Source organism: Sebastes umbrosus, chromosome 17 (assembly GCF_015220745.1).
Source record: "Sebastes umbrosus isolate fSebUmb1 chromosome 17, fSebUmb1.pri, whole genome shotgun sequence".
NCBI lineage: Eukaryota > Metazoa > Chordata > Actinopteri > Perciformes > Sebastidae > Sebastes > Sebastes umbrosus.
In genome coordinates, this window is record NC_051285.1 from 2,324,146 (window position 1) to 2,341,781 (window position 17,636).

The 17,636-nt window shown below is 40.7% G+C and overlaps 2 protein-coding genes across 5 annotated transcripts; both read right to left on the reverse strand.

Moving 5' to 3' along the window:
- Window positions 1–583: 583 nt before the first annotated feature.
- Window positions 584–12,795, reverse strand: LOC119476190. 3 transcript variants are annotated; one of them, XR_005203968.1, is made up of 6 exons: window positions 12,259–12,795; window positions 11,900–12,108; window positions 11,656–11,770; window positions 11,332–11,559; window positions 7,238–7,247; window positions 584–597 (listed from the first exon to the last, which is right to left on the reverse strand). XR_005203968.1 is itself a non-coding variant. In XM_037749429.1 (4 exons), exons 1-4 carry the CDS (start codon window positions 12,718–12,720, stop codon window positions 11,395–11,397), a joined length of 951 nt encoding a protein of 316 aa, XP_037605357.1. In that variant the 5' UTR covers window positions 12,721–12,795; the 3' UTR covers window positions 11,197–11,394. The 3 variants fall into 3 exon arrangements, 2 of the variants coding, with proteins under 2 accessions (XP_037605357.1, XP_037605358.1); XM_037749429.1 differs by lacking the exons at window positions 584–597; window positions 7,238–7,247 and having other exon boundaries at window positions 11,197–11,559; XM_037749430.1 differs by lacking the exons at window positions 584–597; window positions 7,238–7,247 and having other exon boundaries at window positions 11,394–11,568; window positions 11,652–11,770.
- Window positions 12,796–14,865: 2,070 nt separating this feature from the next.
- LOC119476189 lies at window positions 14,866–16,831 on the reverse strand. 2 transcript variants are annotated; one of them, XM_037749428.1, is made up of 5 exons: window positions 16,345–16,831; window positions 15,864–16,072; window positions 15,666–15,780; window positions 15,158–15,339; window positions 14,866–15,109 (listed from the first exon to the last, which is right to left on the reverse strand). In XM_037749428.1, the coding sequence occupies exons 1-4, from the start codon at window positions 16,804–16,806 to the stop codon at window positions 15,175–15,177; spliced, it is 951 nt and encodes a 316-aa protein (XP_037605356.1). In that variant the 5' UTR covers window positions 16,807–16,831; the 3' UTR covers window positions 14,866–15,109; window positions 15,158–15,174. The 2 variants fall into 2 exon arrangements, with proteins under 2 accessions (XP_037605356.1, XP_037605355.1); XM_037749427.1 differs by having other exon boundaries at window positions 14,866–15,339.
- Window positions 16,832–17,636: the final 805 nt, after the last annotated feature.

Below are 17,636 nucleotides of genomic sequence, written 5' to 3' on the forward strand. Positions count from 1 at the left end.
CTGAAAAAAAGTGGTATCGGTGCATCCGTAGCCCTCGTAGAGTCGATTGACAATGCCTGGTCATGTAATGCACACAAAGTGAAACTCTGCTGATCCTTAACCGGCTCTCTGGCACAAATGCAAACCGGCACCCGTCTCCCTCCACGCCGCTACCGTGTGAGAGAACGAGGAGCGCCATTCTGCATGGACGCTTGCGCTGCAGAGCCGGCCAAAACCGGCAATGTCTCACCCCTAGTGAGGGAAGAATTAACAGCAAGCTTGTGAATAGAGACGCAGTTTGGTCGTAATAATAATCTGCATATAGTGATCAACTTGACCCAGACAGACGTGTTCACTATAAGCGGTTTCCACTTCCACATCTGTGAAGCGAGCAGCTTGTGGAAGACTCCGGTGACACGCAATGAGTGCATGCAGGCAGGTAGGTAGGCAGGTAGGTAGGCAGGTAGGTAGGTAGGCAGGTAGGTAGGTAGATAGGCGAGTAGGTAGGTAGGCAGGTAGGTAGGTAGCCCGTCCAACCTCCCCAAAGGCTCATTCTTGTGCACAATAAAGCAGGTGCTCGTTATTGCCTTTTCCACTAGTCCTGGATTTAAAATGCCACTTTAACAGAAAAAAAAATAATACTAAATCAAATGTGAAGTTTGTCCTGAGTTCTTTTGCTACATGGTACAAAATGACACAGTAAATTGAAAGACATATTCATTTTCTGCTTTCACCAAATGCAGCTGATAAAAAGAACTGCTGCCGACCAAAAGCGAAAATATTAAATGAGGAAAAAAATAATACCACAAGCATACGTGTTCTGCTTTAAAATTTAATCTGCCGCTGTAATGCGCATTGCCTGCTGGGAGAAAATGATGTTATGTGTCTATTTGTAATTATTGTGAAGAGCAAGGACGGTGTGAGAGGAGAATAAATGCAGCTGGTAGAAAGTCCATAGAGGCTGGAGTAGGATCACCCAGAGAGATGGAGTAAAATGATGTTTGGTTGCGTCTGTGTGAGATGATTTTTTTTTGTTTAAAACAAACTCAAAGACACTTCAGTCAGCGTGCAACTCACAGTGTAATTGTGAATTTCTCTCACTGCGTATCCTACTGGGACAAACAAACAATTCACCTCCTAAAGCACATCCATCCTCCTCCAACACTGCACAGAGAGAGAGAGAGAACGCTCTCCGACTCATATCTGTGAATCTACTGTGATCCAGATGATCTGTCGTCCGCATGACGGCTCAAAGGGATCAACATTACGATTTGAAACTATATTTCTCCAGAGGAAACCAACAAGAACTTGAAGAGTGACACCTTTTTCAGAGGTCATCAGTGTTTACAGTTGAAATACTCTCAGATTCCTACTGTAGTTTCAATTTCACTTGATTTCTGACATGTAACAGATCACACAACGCTTACAAAGGTTATGTTCAATTAACCATTCATTCCCTCCCTCATTTACTCCCTTCTTCACTCGCTTCCTAACTCACTCCATTTCACCTCCCCCTCCCAATAACTCACTCAAACACCCTCCCTTCTTCACTCACTCACCATCCATCCCTCACTCTCACAGACTCACTCACCAACACCTTCTAGGGATGCACCGATACCACTTTCTTTCAGACCGAGTATAGTACTTACATTTGGGTACTCGCCGATACGAGTACCGATACGAGTACTTCTCTGTGTTAAAATACCCTCGTTAACAGCCAGCTGGAGGGTGTGAGCGACACACGGCAGGCTGGGGAGTCCCGCATACGAGGCGGTGCACCGCGACCGGCTCTAGGTCGGCTTGGAAAGGCTCGGGGCGAAGGTGCTTCCCGTGGCCGTGGACAAAGTGTCACTGTGGCGGACTGTCCGTAGTGTGCCCCAACCGCGTTGTGACGTAAAAGGCGCCAGGGGTCTGCGGCGATGTCTGCAACCCACCTGACCCGTCTTGAAACACGGACCAACGAGTCTAACGCACGCGCGAGTCAGAGGGTGCAAGCAAAACCCTGTGGTGCAATGAAAGCGAGGGACGGTGCATGCCGGCTGAGGTGGGAACCCGGTCCCGCGGGGTCAGACGCACCACCGGAACGTCTCGCCTGCACCGTTGGGGAGGTGGAGCGTGAGCGAGTGCGATGGGAGCCGAAAGATGGTGACGAGAGGTTAACGTCACGCTGCCGTTAAAGTTGTATCGGTGCCGTTGTATCGGAGACGTTTTGCGAGTACGAGTACATGAGCACAGTATCGGACCCGATACCCGATACTGGTATCGGTATCAGTGAATCCCTACCTCCTTCCTTCACTCACTCAATCCCCCATTCTACCACGCTCTCTTACCCCTTACCCTCTTCCCCATTTCCCCCATCCCTTACTCCCTTGCTCATTCCTACACTCCTTCCCTCACTCACTCACTCATTTCCTGTCCCCTTCACTCACTCACTCACTCACTCACCAGTTTTTGACTCATTCCCTACCTTCATATCCCCCCTACCCACTCCATCCCTCCGCTGTCCCTCCCTCCTTCCTCCCTCCCTCACTCCTTCACTCACCCCATACCCTCCTCTCGCTCATTCACTCTCTCATTCCCTCCCTTCCTCTTTCCCCTGTCTCACCCGCTAATTAATAATCTTGTCCTGCTCCTCTCTGGTCCATCATCCATTCATACATCTGTCTAATTTCATCAGCAGATTGTCTCCCCCCCTCCTCCCCTCAGTCTCTGTCCACTCTGTCCCAGAAGATTCTTCCCTCCAAAACAAACGTGGCTGTCTGCATCAAGAGTCCCTCCGGAGCTCCACGACAGCGGCTGATAAACACTCAAACAGCTCGTCCTCGTCTGTCAGTCCGAGCGCTCGACACGGGCAAAAACAACTTCTCTAAAATTCGACGTAATCTCTCGCTAATATTCTGCCTCAATCTTCGCGGTGTCAGGAGGCGACACGGGGAAACAAATTATGGCGTGAAGGGTGTTTTTCTTTTCTCTGTTATTCTTTTTCTCCCTCCCCAGAGCGACCTAGTGTGTGCGTGAACTCAATTAAAGCTGGGTGGATAGTTCAGCTGTCAGTTTGAGGCGCCGACAACACACTCGGGCGTTCGCACACAAGCACACTGTCAGATACACATTGACGTGTATAGGAAAACTAGTCTGAGACTATGCAGCCTTTCACTTAAAGGCCCAGCTCACCCTCACAAGTGTCTTCAGTTATTCTGGTTAATTAAACCTCTGTATTTAGACCATATTATGATATGCCAGCTCACACAACTCATACCTCATTTCCTGACTTCGGCTAATATCTAACTACTAGTCAGACTTCAGATACGCGTCTAAATTCATCTGTTGCACAAAGCTATATCGTTCTTGACTTTTTCAGGAACTAGAAAATCAATAAAAGGCAACAACAACAGCTTTTGCCGACTTTCTTTCGTAGCGGTTCAAGTAGCCATGTTGCAACTTTACACCCCAGATCATCAGACTTTCATGCAAGTGGTGCAACTGGCAGTAGATGCTTTTCAATCTCGTAACCCATCGGCTATCGGTCTGACGACGATTTAGCCTCTGTGGGCAACGGCAAATATTTCACGGGCTCCGATGTAGCCAGCGGATATCCGGACCAAGACTTCCTCTCTCGTGTGCCGGTCATTGTTTACAGTCCGATTAGCAGCTTGAGATACAAAAAAATTTAGTTGGAGTTGAGAGACGACGTCTACAACCGGATTGTTTCACAAGTTTACACTCAGTTATTAGTTTATTTTTTAGCTATTAAAAAGATAAATTGACAATGGGTTCCGATATTGCATTTGGGCGAATGCTTTCTCCTTCTTTTGCTCTCCACACGGACTGTTTACCTGCATGCAACCCAAGCTCGCTCAAACGTTGATTGGTCAATTCAACTGCTCAAAGACTACAAACGGAAACCAGACCGCTAGGGATACCCAAAATCGTGTCCTGTTGCCCACAGATTCTGCATTCATATCGGTGCATCCCTATTTGCAACTTTTGGAGCTAGTGCTGCTAGCTACTTTCATTGGAAAAGAGTTGGCAACAATGGGCCGGGTTTTTGTGTTGCATAATTTAGAAATCTAGTGTACTCCTACCTATATGCAAAAGGCAGCAGTAATCTCAGTCTGCACTGCTGAAGTGTCCTTGAGCATGACACTGCCTCCCTCCCAGCTCCAGATCAAACTGGTGACGCAGCCGACAGGAAACACAATCATCCCGCAAGAGTCAATGAAATATTTCATCACTTGAATTGCTGCAGTGAAATGTAAAACTACACGTATCAGTCTGAAACATATTTCTCTTAGTGGAGCTTGACAAGTTTTTCAGTGTGCTTTGATTTGAGTATAATAAGATGGAAGTCAATTCAATAAATACAAGTGAATCAGATGCCGTTTTCTTCAACAGTGTGACAAGACGCTAAGAGCTTTAACATGATGAAGAAACATTTAGAAGATTTATCTGCACTGAATATTGAACAACTGGCACCAACAAACAGTACAAGATGGAGACGTCACATTAATGGCTCAGTCAGCTCTTGTAGAAAAGAAAGAAAAGTGCCATTCAGATGAGAAAAGGCTTAATTCCAGCGATGTCTAACAAAAAGAAGACAGACAAAATCGTCTCTTTTCAATGAAAATTGCTCCATTAAATGGGCTTTACGTCTCCTGTTTGCTGTTCACTGAGTTCCATTAGCAGTTTCTTTTTCTGCGTTTCTACTTTTGCCTTGTTTTGTTTTGAAAGAATCAGGAGCCACAGGTACTACATGTGTTCATTGTAAGTAAGAATGAATCTGTGAATGGCTGTGTGAAAGAAAAGAAATCCACAATGCACAATAACTGTGTGGTTTTGCTTTAAAGACGTCATGGAACAACAAAACACATCTAAATATCAAGATATAATACCTATCAAACAATATTACAGGACAGGAACATCTCTTCAATCAGAGCTGACAGCGTAATGACTTCTGCAACAAGTGAATAAAAGTGAAGTGATCTATTTATATTGCTCCTGAGCTGACTGTTCACAGATAGTTTGAAAGCTTTGACCTTGTAGAAACCTGAAGGTGAATGTCTCTTTCCTGATGCTTTATTAGCTGTCAGTCAAAGAGCACAGTGAATGAGAGTTTCTAAAAGCACATTAAATGTTTTTTTTTCCCTCCCACAACTCTCTGAACTGATACAAGCTGGTGTTGGCAAAGCTTAAGTGATGGTTATGATCTACAAGCTTTACTCTGTCCTTGTCTGTCACAGGTGCTGGAGACATCCAGGTCGTCATTGATCGGACACTTTTATACTCCTGCACCAAAATGGTCAAGACTGTTCTGTCTGGAAAGCTGTCTGGAAGTAAAGCAGAAAGTATTCTTACAGAGCTTTGAAAAGTCAGAGCAAAACGCTGACGTAGTTGTGCACTCTATTGTGTTGTGTGATGAATGAGGATTGAGGAAAATGAAACAAGTAACCTGAAGTAAACCTGCAGAAGTCTCTCTCAGAACACTTAAATTACAATATGCTGAAAGGTTATTATGGGATTTGTTTTGACATATAATTTTGTGATCAAAGTTAAAAGAAAGTTGTTGCTAAAATAGGAATATGACGTATGACTATAGTAGAAGCTGCAAGTCATACGTCATCCTCCAAGCTTGCGCAGGTGCACTCATGCTCGTTTACATCTGAGCAGCGGCAAACTGATAATTTATCCGTCTGTCAGTTTGTCTTTCTAGTTAGTTAACTAGTTAGGTGTAGTTACTTGTTGTTTAGTGTGTGCATTTGTGTGTGCTGACTCTCTTTAATTCTGATCACTATTGAACAATGCCTCATGTATTTGGTTTATTTATCTAATTAAGACTCAAAGTCTGGATAAAATGGCTTCATACTGTATAACAACCCATAATGCTAAATTAAGTTTGGATTCAAACAGCAAGCACACACAATGAATTATGATATTTGTTCATGTCGCAAAAGTTCAATGTCTTTACTGTCAGTTTTCATGGATCCATTTGTTATGATGCAAAGAGACGCGTGTGTTACAAGCTGCATTTTATGAGGGAATGAGAAATCTGATTTCATTTTGTTTTCCTAGAGACATATTTTAATGTCAGTACGCAGTGTTGATATGAGCCGCATGCTAATGTCAGTTGATATTAAAAGGCTCCTTTTGTCCCTCTCTGTTTACATCCCAACAAGGCAGGAAGCCTCGGTGGATATCATCAGTCTTACGGCTCCCGGCGGTCTCACATTCTCACCCTCACACTCTCACCCACTCGTTTTTCTCTCCCTTTATATCTTTTGTTTCTCTTTACAGCCCAACAGAGCACCGAGGCTTCCTGAATATCAGCCCATAATTAAAAAGTTTACAGTCCTCACTCAGTGTGGGTTCTTCCCTCTGAAGAATGGTCATGGTTACATTTCAAAAGGTTGGTTTTACGGTGACATAAAACTATTTTAATCACTGTAATATTTTAGTCGTTAAGGGAACGAGAAAGCAGAGGGTGCTGTGTATTTCAGGGAACGCTGAGTAAATCAGATAACAATTTACAGACAACTTGTTTTGCATTCAGCTATAAGTTTGATTTGGTATAAAACATGCAAACATAAGGATCTGAGAATACTGAACTACAACAAAATGATAGCAAGCAACTAACACACTGACAGTTACAAAAAAAACCATCTCAAATCTTGGCCTCATCAAGTCTTTTGCTTCCAAAATTGTTCAATTTTGGGAAATAATCATTAAAAAGTAAGGAGTATTAAAGGATAAGGTGATAAATATTAAATATTTTTCTCATTATCATCAAATCCGACAAAAAAATTAAAACAAATCCTTTAAAAAACAACCAGCTGTTGTAGAAAATTACCAAGCCACTATCAAAAATGATATATCTGTGAGGCGTTTTAAAGATTTATGTCTTCAGTTGGAACCAGAGTTGGGGCAATTTCCGGTCTGCTCCGGTGTATGAGCGTACACCGGTTTGATTTTATGCCAACCGGTTGGACCGGCATTTGTCATTATGACACGTTCTGGCAAATTAAAAAGTAGCCGACGTCGGCAACGGGTGCGGACGGCGTCACAGCAATACATCCAGCTTGTATTGCATTAGTAATAAAGCAATATGACAAGGTGAATAACATAATATTATGTTTGTTTAAGAACAATATAGAAGATCAATATCCTTTAAAGCTGCAGTAGTCAGTATATTTTTGGCATCATTGGGCAACAATTCCATCATAACCTTTCAGCATATTGTGATTCAAGTGTTCTGAGAGATAACTAGACTTCTGCTCCTCCTCATGGCTCTGTTTTCAGGCTTTAGAACATCTAGCCCGTGACGGGAGACTTTGACAAATCACAGGTCATTTCATTGAAAGAGCGTTCCTTCACTAGATTTCACAATAGTGGCGGCGTCACAAACGTTCTCATTTTCCAGCTAAACCGTGCACTACAAGATGATTCTGAGAACATCTGAGGAGAGAAATAGACATTAACGTAACAGAATATTGATTCATATTTGATCAGCGCTGCCTAGTTTGACCGTTTGGTCGGAGTTCAGAGTGATTGACAGCCGGCTCTCATAGACGGCAGCTGGACAGCAGACCTCAGATCAGCTCTTACTGCTTGTTTTCCTCCGGTCTGTGAAATCTTACAGATGCTGTTAGGAGCACCAGAGGACACAGAGGAACATGATTTTTTTCAGGTTACCTGTTTCATGCACTACTGTCACGATATAGCGACCGTTTTATAAAAATAACTTTTTTTAAATCCTATTTGCTCCAATCTCGCCTACTTCAACTTTAATTCATGTTTTGTAATTTTGTAATACATCAAAAAATCTCCAAAGTTTGGTGAATTAATCATGTTGAGGAGACTGAGGAAGGGTTAGTTTGTTACATAAGACTCACTGCAAAACAAATCTTTGTCGTTATTTTCTTAGTCCAATGTGAACCACAGCTTTCATTACGATTACACAACCAAACACAAAACACATCACTAATTAGCCCTGCATAGTTCTGTGGCTCCTTTTCTCCAAAAAATACCACAGTCCGTGTGTTTAAAGGGCATAATAGGACCATTAAAACAGCTTTATGCGGCCTAATCCACTGTTCTTGTTGCCAAACAACTGCAATGTGATTCCAAAACTGCATCTTTCTCTCTGGCGTACAGGAAGACCGGCGCCTGTACGCCGGCTTTCAATCACCGAACAGCTAATTAGTTCACAGCTTGAACTGCACACCGCCTGCTGTTTAGAGCCCCTTTTGCTTAAAAGGCTCTTCATCATGTCAACAAACAAAGTTTAGAGAGTCCAGACCTGAATGTGCTCAGGCAATGCCACTGACTAAAGGTGCAACGTTAACTAAATTAACAGTTTGATACAGGTACAACCAAAACTAGGAGTAAAAAGAGGCTGAGAATCCTCAGTAATCCAACTACAACAAAAGTGTGTCTTTACTAAACTGCTCCAGGATCAGTTGACTTTGACCTTTCTGGAAGAATGCATGCATACACGCACTATAATCAGAAATTCACAGAGATTCGGGACAAAGACGTCCTTCACAGTTCATAAAGTGGCTGTGAATGAAACATTAGCTGCAACAATGCCCTTTTAATAGACGTTCGCCCTCTTCACATCGTCTGCTTGTTATTTAGTCATGCATGAATGTGACTATTGTTCCCTTGTGAGAATACAACTACTGTGCAGCCATTGTAGATGATTCATGTGATTCCTTCCAGTGTATTCTGGGTGAGTAAAAAAAACAACAAAATGGAATAGGTTTTGATCAGAACCAGCGAGTACGCAGCCCGAAGCAGAAGAAAGAAAATGTTTGGCACCAGAGCGCGCAGAGGGAGGAAAATACCGACATCACACAAAGCTCTGTGTCAGCATAAACTAAAATCACTGACCACAATGGTTTTAAAGAAAAAGACAAAAAGGGGAGAAGATTGGCTGGTTGTGGTTTCTTCTGTGACGCCTGCTGCCAGTTTCAGCATGGAAGGAGTGCGAGATGTGCAGTTTTATCATTTTTTTTCTGCCAATTTGGCTCACGTTTATATCCTTGTTTATGCAACTGAATGGTGTAATAACACAAGCAGCAGAGGAAGAAGGATGATCGCTGCCTGGCTGCAGTAAGAACAACAATAATACAGTTTAATGACAATACAGATTTTGAAGAAAAGTGAAGTCTTGATCTGAAATCTTGCGTACCATTCACATTGTCAAAATCAGTCAAATATTTAGCCATAAACATTTAAAATCTTTTAGATATCACTAAGATACGCTGTCTGTACTCCAACACAATAAACCCTGAAACACCGGTGTCCCGAGGCACTCCTCTCTCCAACTCTGACTCACATTTCCACCGTTGTCTTCCGGCTTTACACCGTGTAATGTAACTCTACCTGTGTAATCAATGAGACAAATACGTGACAGAAAACACGTAAAACTAAATTGTTAAAATAAACATAAATGGTTTTTAAGAAAAACAAAAGATGGGGTCGCATTTTCTGACGACCACACATGTTGCCGGCTCTCTCTAATCACAGATTTCGGTGTAACACTGGCAACAGGTCACATGACACAATGACCAACAGAGAGCGAAAGGTAAGATTTTTCTCTATAGGGTTCTTTCCATAATAATGTTGTCAGGCAGCGTAACAATCTGAGCCTGTCAGCGGCAAAAACAAGCACTTTTAGTGGACGTAAATTGAGGGTGAGGAATTGTCCCTGAGCGATTACATTGCAGCCCATTTAGCGGCTGTCGTTCGTCTGCAGCGTACTCCCTCAATACTGGAGCAATTTCAAACATTGTTGTCTGCATTAGTCAATTAAAGAGACACACAAATGAGAAAATATGGTCCAGATTGAAAAAAATACCGAAGTTGCCATTTTAACTAGACTCTAAACCTCACAGTGGGTCCACATACTGTCACACACAAACACAAACACAGATCTTTACAAACTTGACAACATAAACAGTCTAAATGGGCCCCTTTGTTAATGCAGTAGCTGACAGGAAGTAAACTTGGACCAAAGTTGTTGCCCTGGCAACAGAATGGCAATGAAAAGACCTATAAGAAAAGTTGCAGGCATGGGCCAAAGAACTTATATTGTTAAGAAGTGAAAGTCAATTATACGTTCCATTGCAACGCCAACCAGCGCCCAGCAGCAGAGCTACGCCTCCGCCGCCATTTTGGACTGTAATCCAGTTGATTACCATAATGACGCCAGTAAAACATTCGCCTACAAAGTGCTGTACAAAAGTAAAACAAAAAGTCATACGTTTAAGAGAAAAAAGTTGTATTATTATGGGAATAAAGTCATAATATTATAAAGTAGTAATTTTACGTGTTATTTTCTTTTTGTTCTAGTAAAGTTATGACTTTATTCTCATAATATTATTACTTTTTTTCTCATCATATTACAGCTTCTTTCTCGTAAAGTTATGACTTTATTTTCATAATATTACGACTTTTTTCTCGTAATATTCTGACTTTATTGTGTAAATCTCAGATGTTTTTTCCCTCAATGTGGCCCTAATACTCCGTAGTACATTGTCTCTTTGGCCCTCACTGCATTAGACTTATATACTATTGTTACGACCCCGAAGAAAGCTCGTAGACGAGTTCGAACATAATAACAAGAATCAAGAGTTTCACAAGATATACAAGTTTTTATTTTTAGGAGCAACACATATATAGACCAATAAATAACAAAAGAGCTAAGTTAAGTAAAAACTTCAAATCAACCCCTAAAGTTTTACCCTTAACTAATGAACTGGTGAGCCGGCAAAAAGTAACAAAAGAGGGGAAGCCACCTCAGCCCGGCTCTTACAGAGCCGGCGGAACCGGGTGCTTCCCCTGAACAACATAATCCCAACTAAACCCTAAGAAACAGAAACAAAACACCGAAAACTAAACCACCGGACTCACCAGAAAAGATAAAGAAAACAAAACTACAAGTGGTCAATATACCATTGCTGCTGCTGTTGCTGCTGTTGCTGTGTTGCTGCTGTGTTGCTGCTGCTGCTGTGTTGCTGCTGCTGCTGCTGCCAGGCCAGAGTGGAAGAGAGGCTGATCCAAAATCCCATCCCCCTCTTTGTTGACTCCAATCAAGCAGGAGCTGCCACACCTGGAGAGAAGGACACAGACCAAGATTAGGCATGACAGGATCAGCATGATCAGAAGGAGGGGGAGCATAACAACTATATACTTAGACTATAAACTGTGTTACCTTCATCACAATGATCAAATATTTTGCGGCTCCAGACCGTTTTTTTTTTTGGGCCTAAAATGTCTCTTTTGATAGTAAAGGTTGCTGACCCCTGGTTTATACTCTTTGGCCTTGCTCGGGTGCAATGCGGCTGACAGAACTATTATCCTCATCCCTTCACAAACTCAGATTTTTCTGTTTTACATCACACTTAATTCATTTATCTATTCATCTTCCTCCAGTGGTGTGAGATCGTCAGGCCACAATCCTTTAACATTTTCTTCAGCTTGAGGGAAATCCTCAAATGTGACACCATGCATCAGTCCAGGCTTTTCTGCACGGCAGAACTTGAGGCTCTCTCTCAGTCGGATGGGATCAAAGTTCAGCTCCTAAAACAGAAAAAAGAACAGAAGAAGATGACACCAAGATGGTGACGGACAAAAAAAGAGTCTGCAAAGAGTGAGAACAACGATCAGTGGAGGTACCTCATCATCCACATGCAGGGCGACAGCGACATGATCCCACACATAATACTGAGGGTTAAACCACACAGGCTCTGCTTCCATCTGCTTTATTTCAGGTATCTGGACCAACTCACAGCTGACAAATACAGAGACAAGGTGGTGAGTTCAAGTGTCTGTAATAACAGTAGGACAGTTGAGTGTCTGTGGTTAGTTCAAGTGTCTGTAATAACAGTAGGACAGTTGAGTGTCTGTGGTTAGTTCCTACCTGTGTGTCCCACACATGGCCTCAGCCCTCCAGATGAAGCAGCCATCCTTGTAAGTGCAGACAGCGTTTGGGTCGTCGTCAGTCAGCAAAGGAGAGTCTGAGAACTCCTCCTGATTGGCTGGACTGTGGACCACCACAACGTACATCACTTCCTGTTTGTACAGGACGGTCTCTAACACCCGCAAGACGGGCGGAGCGCCTTGGCAAAACTGGAGATAATAAAAGAGGTTTTCGAATCCGAATTTCACCAAGGGCACCTAAAGGGCTAGAGCTGCAGTGTGCTGTTCTGTGCTGTGTACAATGTATGACAATAAAATTGTGTTTACATGTACAACCTGACCCTCAGTACAGTACAGTACCTGCTGGCTGTAGGCCGTCAGCAGCTCCTTCAGGGGGAATGTGAAGCGGTACGAGCCCAGCCTGGAGGTCTTCTTGAGGGCCGGAGAGGTGGCAAACTCCTCCAGGAAGCTCTGCTGCCTCTGGGCCTGCTCCTCCGTCCGGTCTGGGTAGGTGGTCTCCAGGAGCCTCCTCTCAGCTGACCTAATCTCATCAGGTCCCACAACCGAACTCCACCACAGCAGATTGCCTCGGCCCGGGTTCTTGAAGCCGCGATCCCCCCTGATGCCCCACAATCCAGCTTCGTCTGTGTCGTGTCTCACATGACTCACATGAAACTCCGGGTGAGGGTATGGCGGGATGTTTTCTCTGACGAGGTATTGGTTTTCCAAGTGTCGAGCTTCCTCTTTCAAATCGTTCAGCTTCAGGTGCTGATTATCCACTACATTCTCCCTGTAGCCTCTCCTGTTTGTTCTGGACCTCATGGTTGGAAGACAAAGTCTTTACTTTCACTGCTCACTCTCCTCTGACTTTTAGAGAAGTGATATTTTGAGCAACAGCTGTACAGACCACTAGAGTATGTGGAAATGAAACCTGTGTGTGTGCACATAGGGGCGGACTGGACTTTGAGATAAAGAGGCCAAACAGCTGCAAGACTAACTGGTGATATTATCAGATGTGTCATAGGAGAGGCCTTTCAGGACCCATTGTCGACTATCCAGGAAATAAACATTTTGATCGCTGATTAGGGCTGTCAATCAATTAAAATATTTAATCCTGATTAATCACACATTTTTTTTATCTGTTCATGTACCTTAAAGGGAGATTTGTCAAGTATTTAATCCTCTTATTAACATGGGAGTGGACAAATATGCTGCTTTATGTAAATGTATGTATATATTTATTATTGTAAATCAGTCAACAACACAAAACAATGACAGATATTGTCCAGAAACCCTCACAGGTACAGCATTTAGCATAAAACAATATACTCAATTAATAACATGGCAACCGATGATATCTCACTCCATAAACATGTGCACTCAGGAACAATGCACGTCGACACCATTCGAACACATTTTTGCCAAAGACTGTACATAGAAGTTGACGTAGTCACCGTGACGTCACCCATTGGTTTGTAGACTACGCTTTTGAAGCTGCGAGTTTGCCGTTTTGGTCGTCGCCGTCTTGGTTTTTGTCTGTTGCCAACTTGTTTTTTTTTTGGCTGTCGCCATCCTCCATCTTCTTTCTTTCTGTATTATTTATTCTGTATTTTTTTAGATATTACTAACTTTTAACAATCCCAGTTTTTCGGGCAGATGAAATTTACATAATTAATTTGATTAATATCTTAGCAATATATTATGTACATAAAATGGCTTAACAGAATACCCTCCTTTTATACTTTTAAAGATACGGATATTAAAATATATTTGACTATGTTTGAAAACTTAAAACTCAAAAATAAAATAAAATTTATTTGAATTGTTTAACAGATTTCAATTTTTTTTTTTTTAATTTGTATTCATCTTTTCCTTTCCTTACATTTTATTTGTTGCACAATTTATTCATTTTGTTTTTTAAATTATTTTTACACTGTATACTATACTATATTTGCTGAATTTTTTTTGTAATGAAAAACATGTTTATGTATTGGACTGTATGGTGCGTTACCGACACCAACTTGTCTGGAATGTGGATCAGGATTCTGATTACTCACAAGTTTTACTCCTAAAGAAAATTGAAATAATAATAATTAAAAAAATTAATAATAATAATAATAATATATATATATATATATATATATATATATGTATATATACATATATATATATATATATTTAGTTTTACTCCTAAAGAAAATTAAAATAATAATAATTAAAAAAATAAATAATAATAATCATATATATATTATTATTATTATTATTATTATTATTTATTTTTTAAATTAAAATAATAATAATTAAAAAAATTAATAATAATAATATATATATATATATATAGTTTTACTCCTAAAGAAAATTGAAATAATAATAATTAAAAAAATTAATAATAATAATAATAATATATATATATATATATTTAGTTTTACTCCTAAAGAAAATTAAAATAATAATAATTAAAAAAATAAATAATAATAATCATAATATATATATATATATATATATTATGATTATTATTATTATTATTTATTTTTTTCTAGTTTTACTCCTAAAAAAAATTAAAATAATAATAATTAAAAAAATAAATAATAATAATATATGTATATTATTATTATTTATTTTTTAAATTAAAATAATATTAATTAAAAAAATAAATAATAATAATAATAATAGATTATTATTATTATTATTATTATTTATTTATTTTTTTTAATTATTATTTTTTTTAATTTTCTTTAGGAGTAAAACTAGTGAGTAATCAGAATCCTGATCCACACTCCAGACCAGTTGGTGTCGGTAACGCACCATACAGTCCAATACATAAACATGTTTTTCTATAAATATCTCTATATATACACACACACACACACACACACACACACACACACACACACAAATAGAGTCATATTCTCCATCAAATTTGACCTCCTGAGATATTGGAACAAAAAAATAACCAGAACTTCTTTGTAAGAGATCACGTAAATCATATCCCAACTTTATTTCATCCAGATTCAATAGACAGTAAAGCACAACGTGTTCTAATGTTTCTTCTTGATTACAAAATTCACACCTTCCTGTATTATGATTTAATAATTTTAAATAATGAGGACTCGAGTCCACACCTCTGCAGTTCGTCAAACAAACATTATAATTAAAATAAAATATAAATAATGGCATCGTGTGCATCCACATAGAGCAGGAAAATAAATAAATAAAAAATAATTTATAATTATAATTTAAAATAAATTATTTTTAGAATTTTAAAAATTAATTCATTTATTCATCCTTCTCCAGTGGTGCGGGATCGTCAGGCCACAATCCTTTAACATTTTCTTCAGCTTGTGAGAAGTCTTCAAATCTGACACCACGTATCAATCCAGGCTTTTCTGCACGGCAGAACTTGAGGTTCTCTCTCAGTCGGATGGGATCAAAGTTCAGCACCTAAAACAGAGAAAAGAACAGAAGAAGATGAGGAGCAGAACGACTGCAGGTTTACTTACTCAGATCACTATTATTGATATAAAATACTGAATGTCCTGACAGTAGAATTCAGTCTGAAATGAATGAATCTCTACTTCTGTGCTGCAGTGACTGCATTGTGTACTCCATCACTGGCTCTGATAACATCTTCATGTCATGTCAGAGATGTCGGAATTAGACGTAACTAGGTTGTCAAAGTTAACAACGCAAATTCGTTAACGATAACGAAGACTAAAAAGAGGATGGGGCTGTCTGTAAAGAGTGAGAACAACGAGCAGTGAAGGTACCTTATTCTTCACATGCAGGGCGACAGCGACATGATCCCACACATAAAACTGAGGGTTATACCCCACAGGCTGTGCTCCCATCTGCTTTTCTTCAGGTCTCTGGACCAACTTATAGCTGACAAAAACCAGAGACAAAGTGGTTAGTTCAAGCGTCTGTAATAACAGTAGGACAGTTGAGTATCTGTGGTTAGTTCCTACCTGTGTGTCTCACACATGGCCTCAGCCCTCCAGATGAAGCGGCTATCCTTGTAAGTGCAGACAGCGTTTGGGTCGTCGTCAGTCAGCAAAGGACAGTCTGAGAACTCCTTCTGATTGGCCGGACTGTTGACCACCACAACGTACATCACTTCCAGTTTGTACAGGACGGTCCTTAACACCCGCATGACGGGCGGAGCGCCTTGGCAAAACTGGAGACAATAAAAGAGGTTTTAATGGAGGTACATTGAAAATGAACTCCTCAAAGACCTCGTTACTGTGGAAGTACTGATCCGCCTCAGAGCGTCCGTAGCAACAGAGTCAATAAGGTTATCAAGATTTCAGGGCTGAGCCCCAGATCTCCACTGAGGACGGGTTAAATGAGGTCACTAAATTTCACTGTGTGCTGTTCTGTGCTGTGTTCAATGTATGACAATAAAACTGTGTTTACATGTACAACCCGACCCTCAGTACAGTACAGTACCTGCTCGCTGTAGGCCGTCAGCAGCTCCTTCAGGGGGAATGTGAAGCGGTACGAGCCCAGCCTGGAGGTCTTGTTGAAGGCCGGAGAGGTGGCAAACTCCTCCAGGAAGCTCTGCTGCCTCTGGGCCTGCTCCTCCGTCCGGTCTGGGTAGGTGGTCTCCAGGAGCCTCCTCTCAGCTGACCTAATCTCATCAGGTCCAACAACCAGACTCCACCACAGCAGAGAGCGTTCGAACGGGTTCTTGAAGCCGCGATCCCTCTTGATGCCCCGCAATCCAGCTTTGTCTGTGTCGTGTCTCACATGACTCACATGAAACTCCGGTTGAGGGTGTGGCGGGATGTTTTCTTTGCGGATGTATTGGTTTTCCAAGTGTCGAGCTTTCTCTTTCAAATCTTTCAGCTTGATGTGCTGATTAAAAACGACATTCTCCATATGTCCTCTCCTGTTGTATCTGGCCTTCATGGTTGGGAGACAAAGTCTTTACGTTCACTGCTCACTCTCCTCTGACTTTTAGAGAAGTGTTATCTTGAACAACAGTTGTACAGCGCACTAGTGTACGAGGAAGAGACGGATGTAGATGCTATCTATGGTTACGCCTGTTGAGCAGCTGGTACAGGTGGGGTATGCAAATTAAACCACACCCATTTCCTTTTCTATAGAGGCATGATGTCTTTCTGCCAATAAAAACAACTGAGTCATCATGACAGTAAAGCGAAGGGGAGAAACAGGCTAAAAGTTTTCAGTTATAAAGTCCTTTTGTTTCCTTTCCTTTTCCTTTCCTTTCCTTTTCCTTCCCTTTCGTTTCCTTTCCTTTCCGGGAATCCACATTACAGTTTCTTTTGATTGCCAAGACACATTTCTGGATATTATGCTAAATTTTCCAAAACTCTAAACACAAATGCATAACCGCACACTTCACAAACTTCAATGTCAAAACTGGAGAGGAGCTAAAGAGACGCAGGTTGCTGACCCCTGGTTTAGAACTACTTATTCAACTATTTACATCCTACCTTGTCTATGCCTAACTTATCTTACCATTTTTTTCTTAATATAAAATTAATTTACTTTCATTTTAATTGCCTGACTCCATAATTTCAATCAATCTTTATTAAGAACTAACTTGTTTTAATCCCTTAATTTCACACATTGACTACATGTGAATATTTGTAACTTAATTTTTCTCAAGTTTGCTGAGTGTTTGAAGGGGAAAAACAGGAACAACTATAAAGTGCAAACATTTTGTCGCTGCGTCAGGTGTAAGTAATCATTTTAAATTAACTGTATTGATAGAG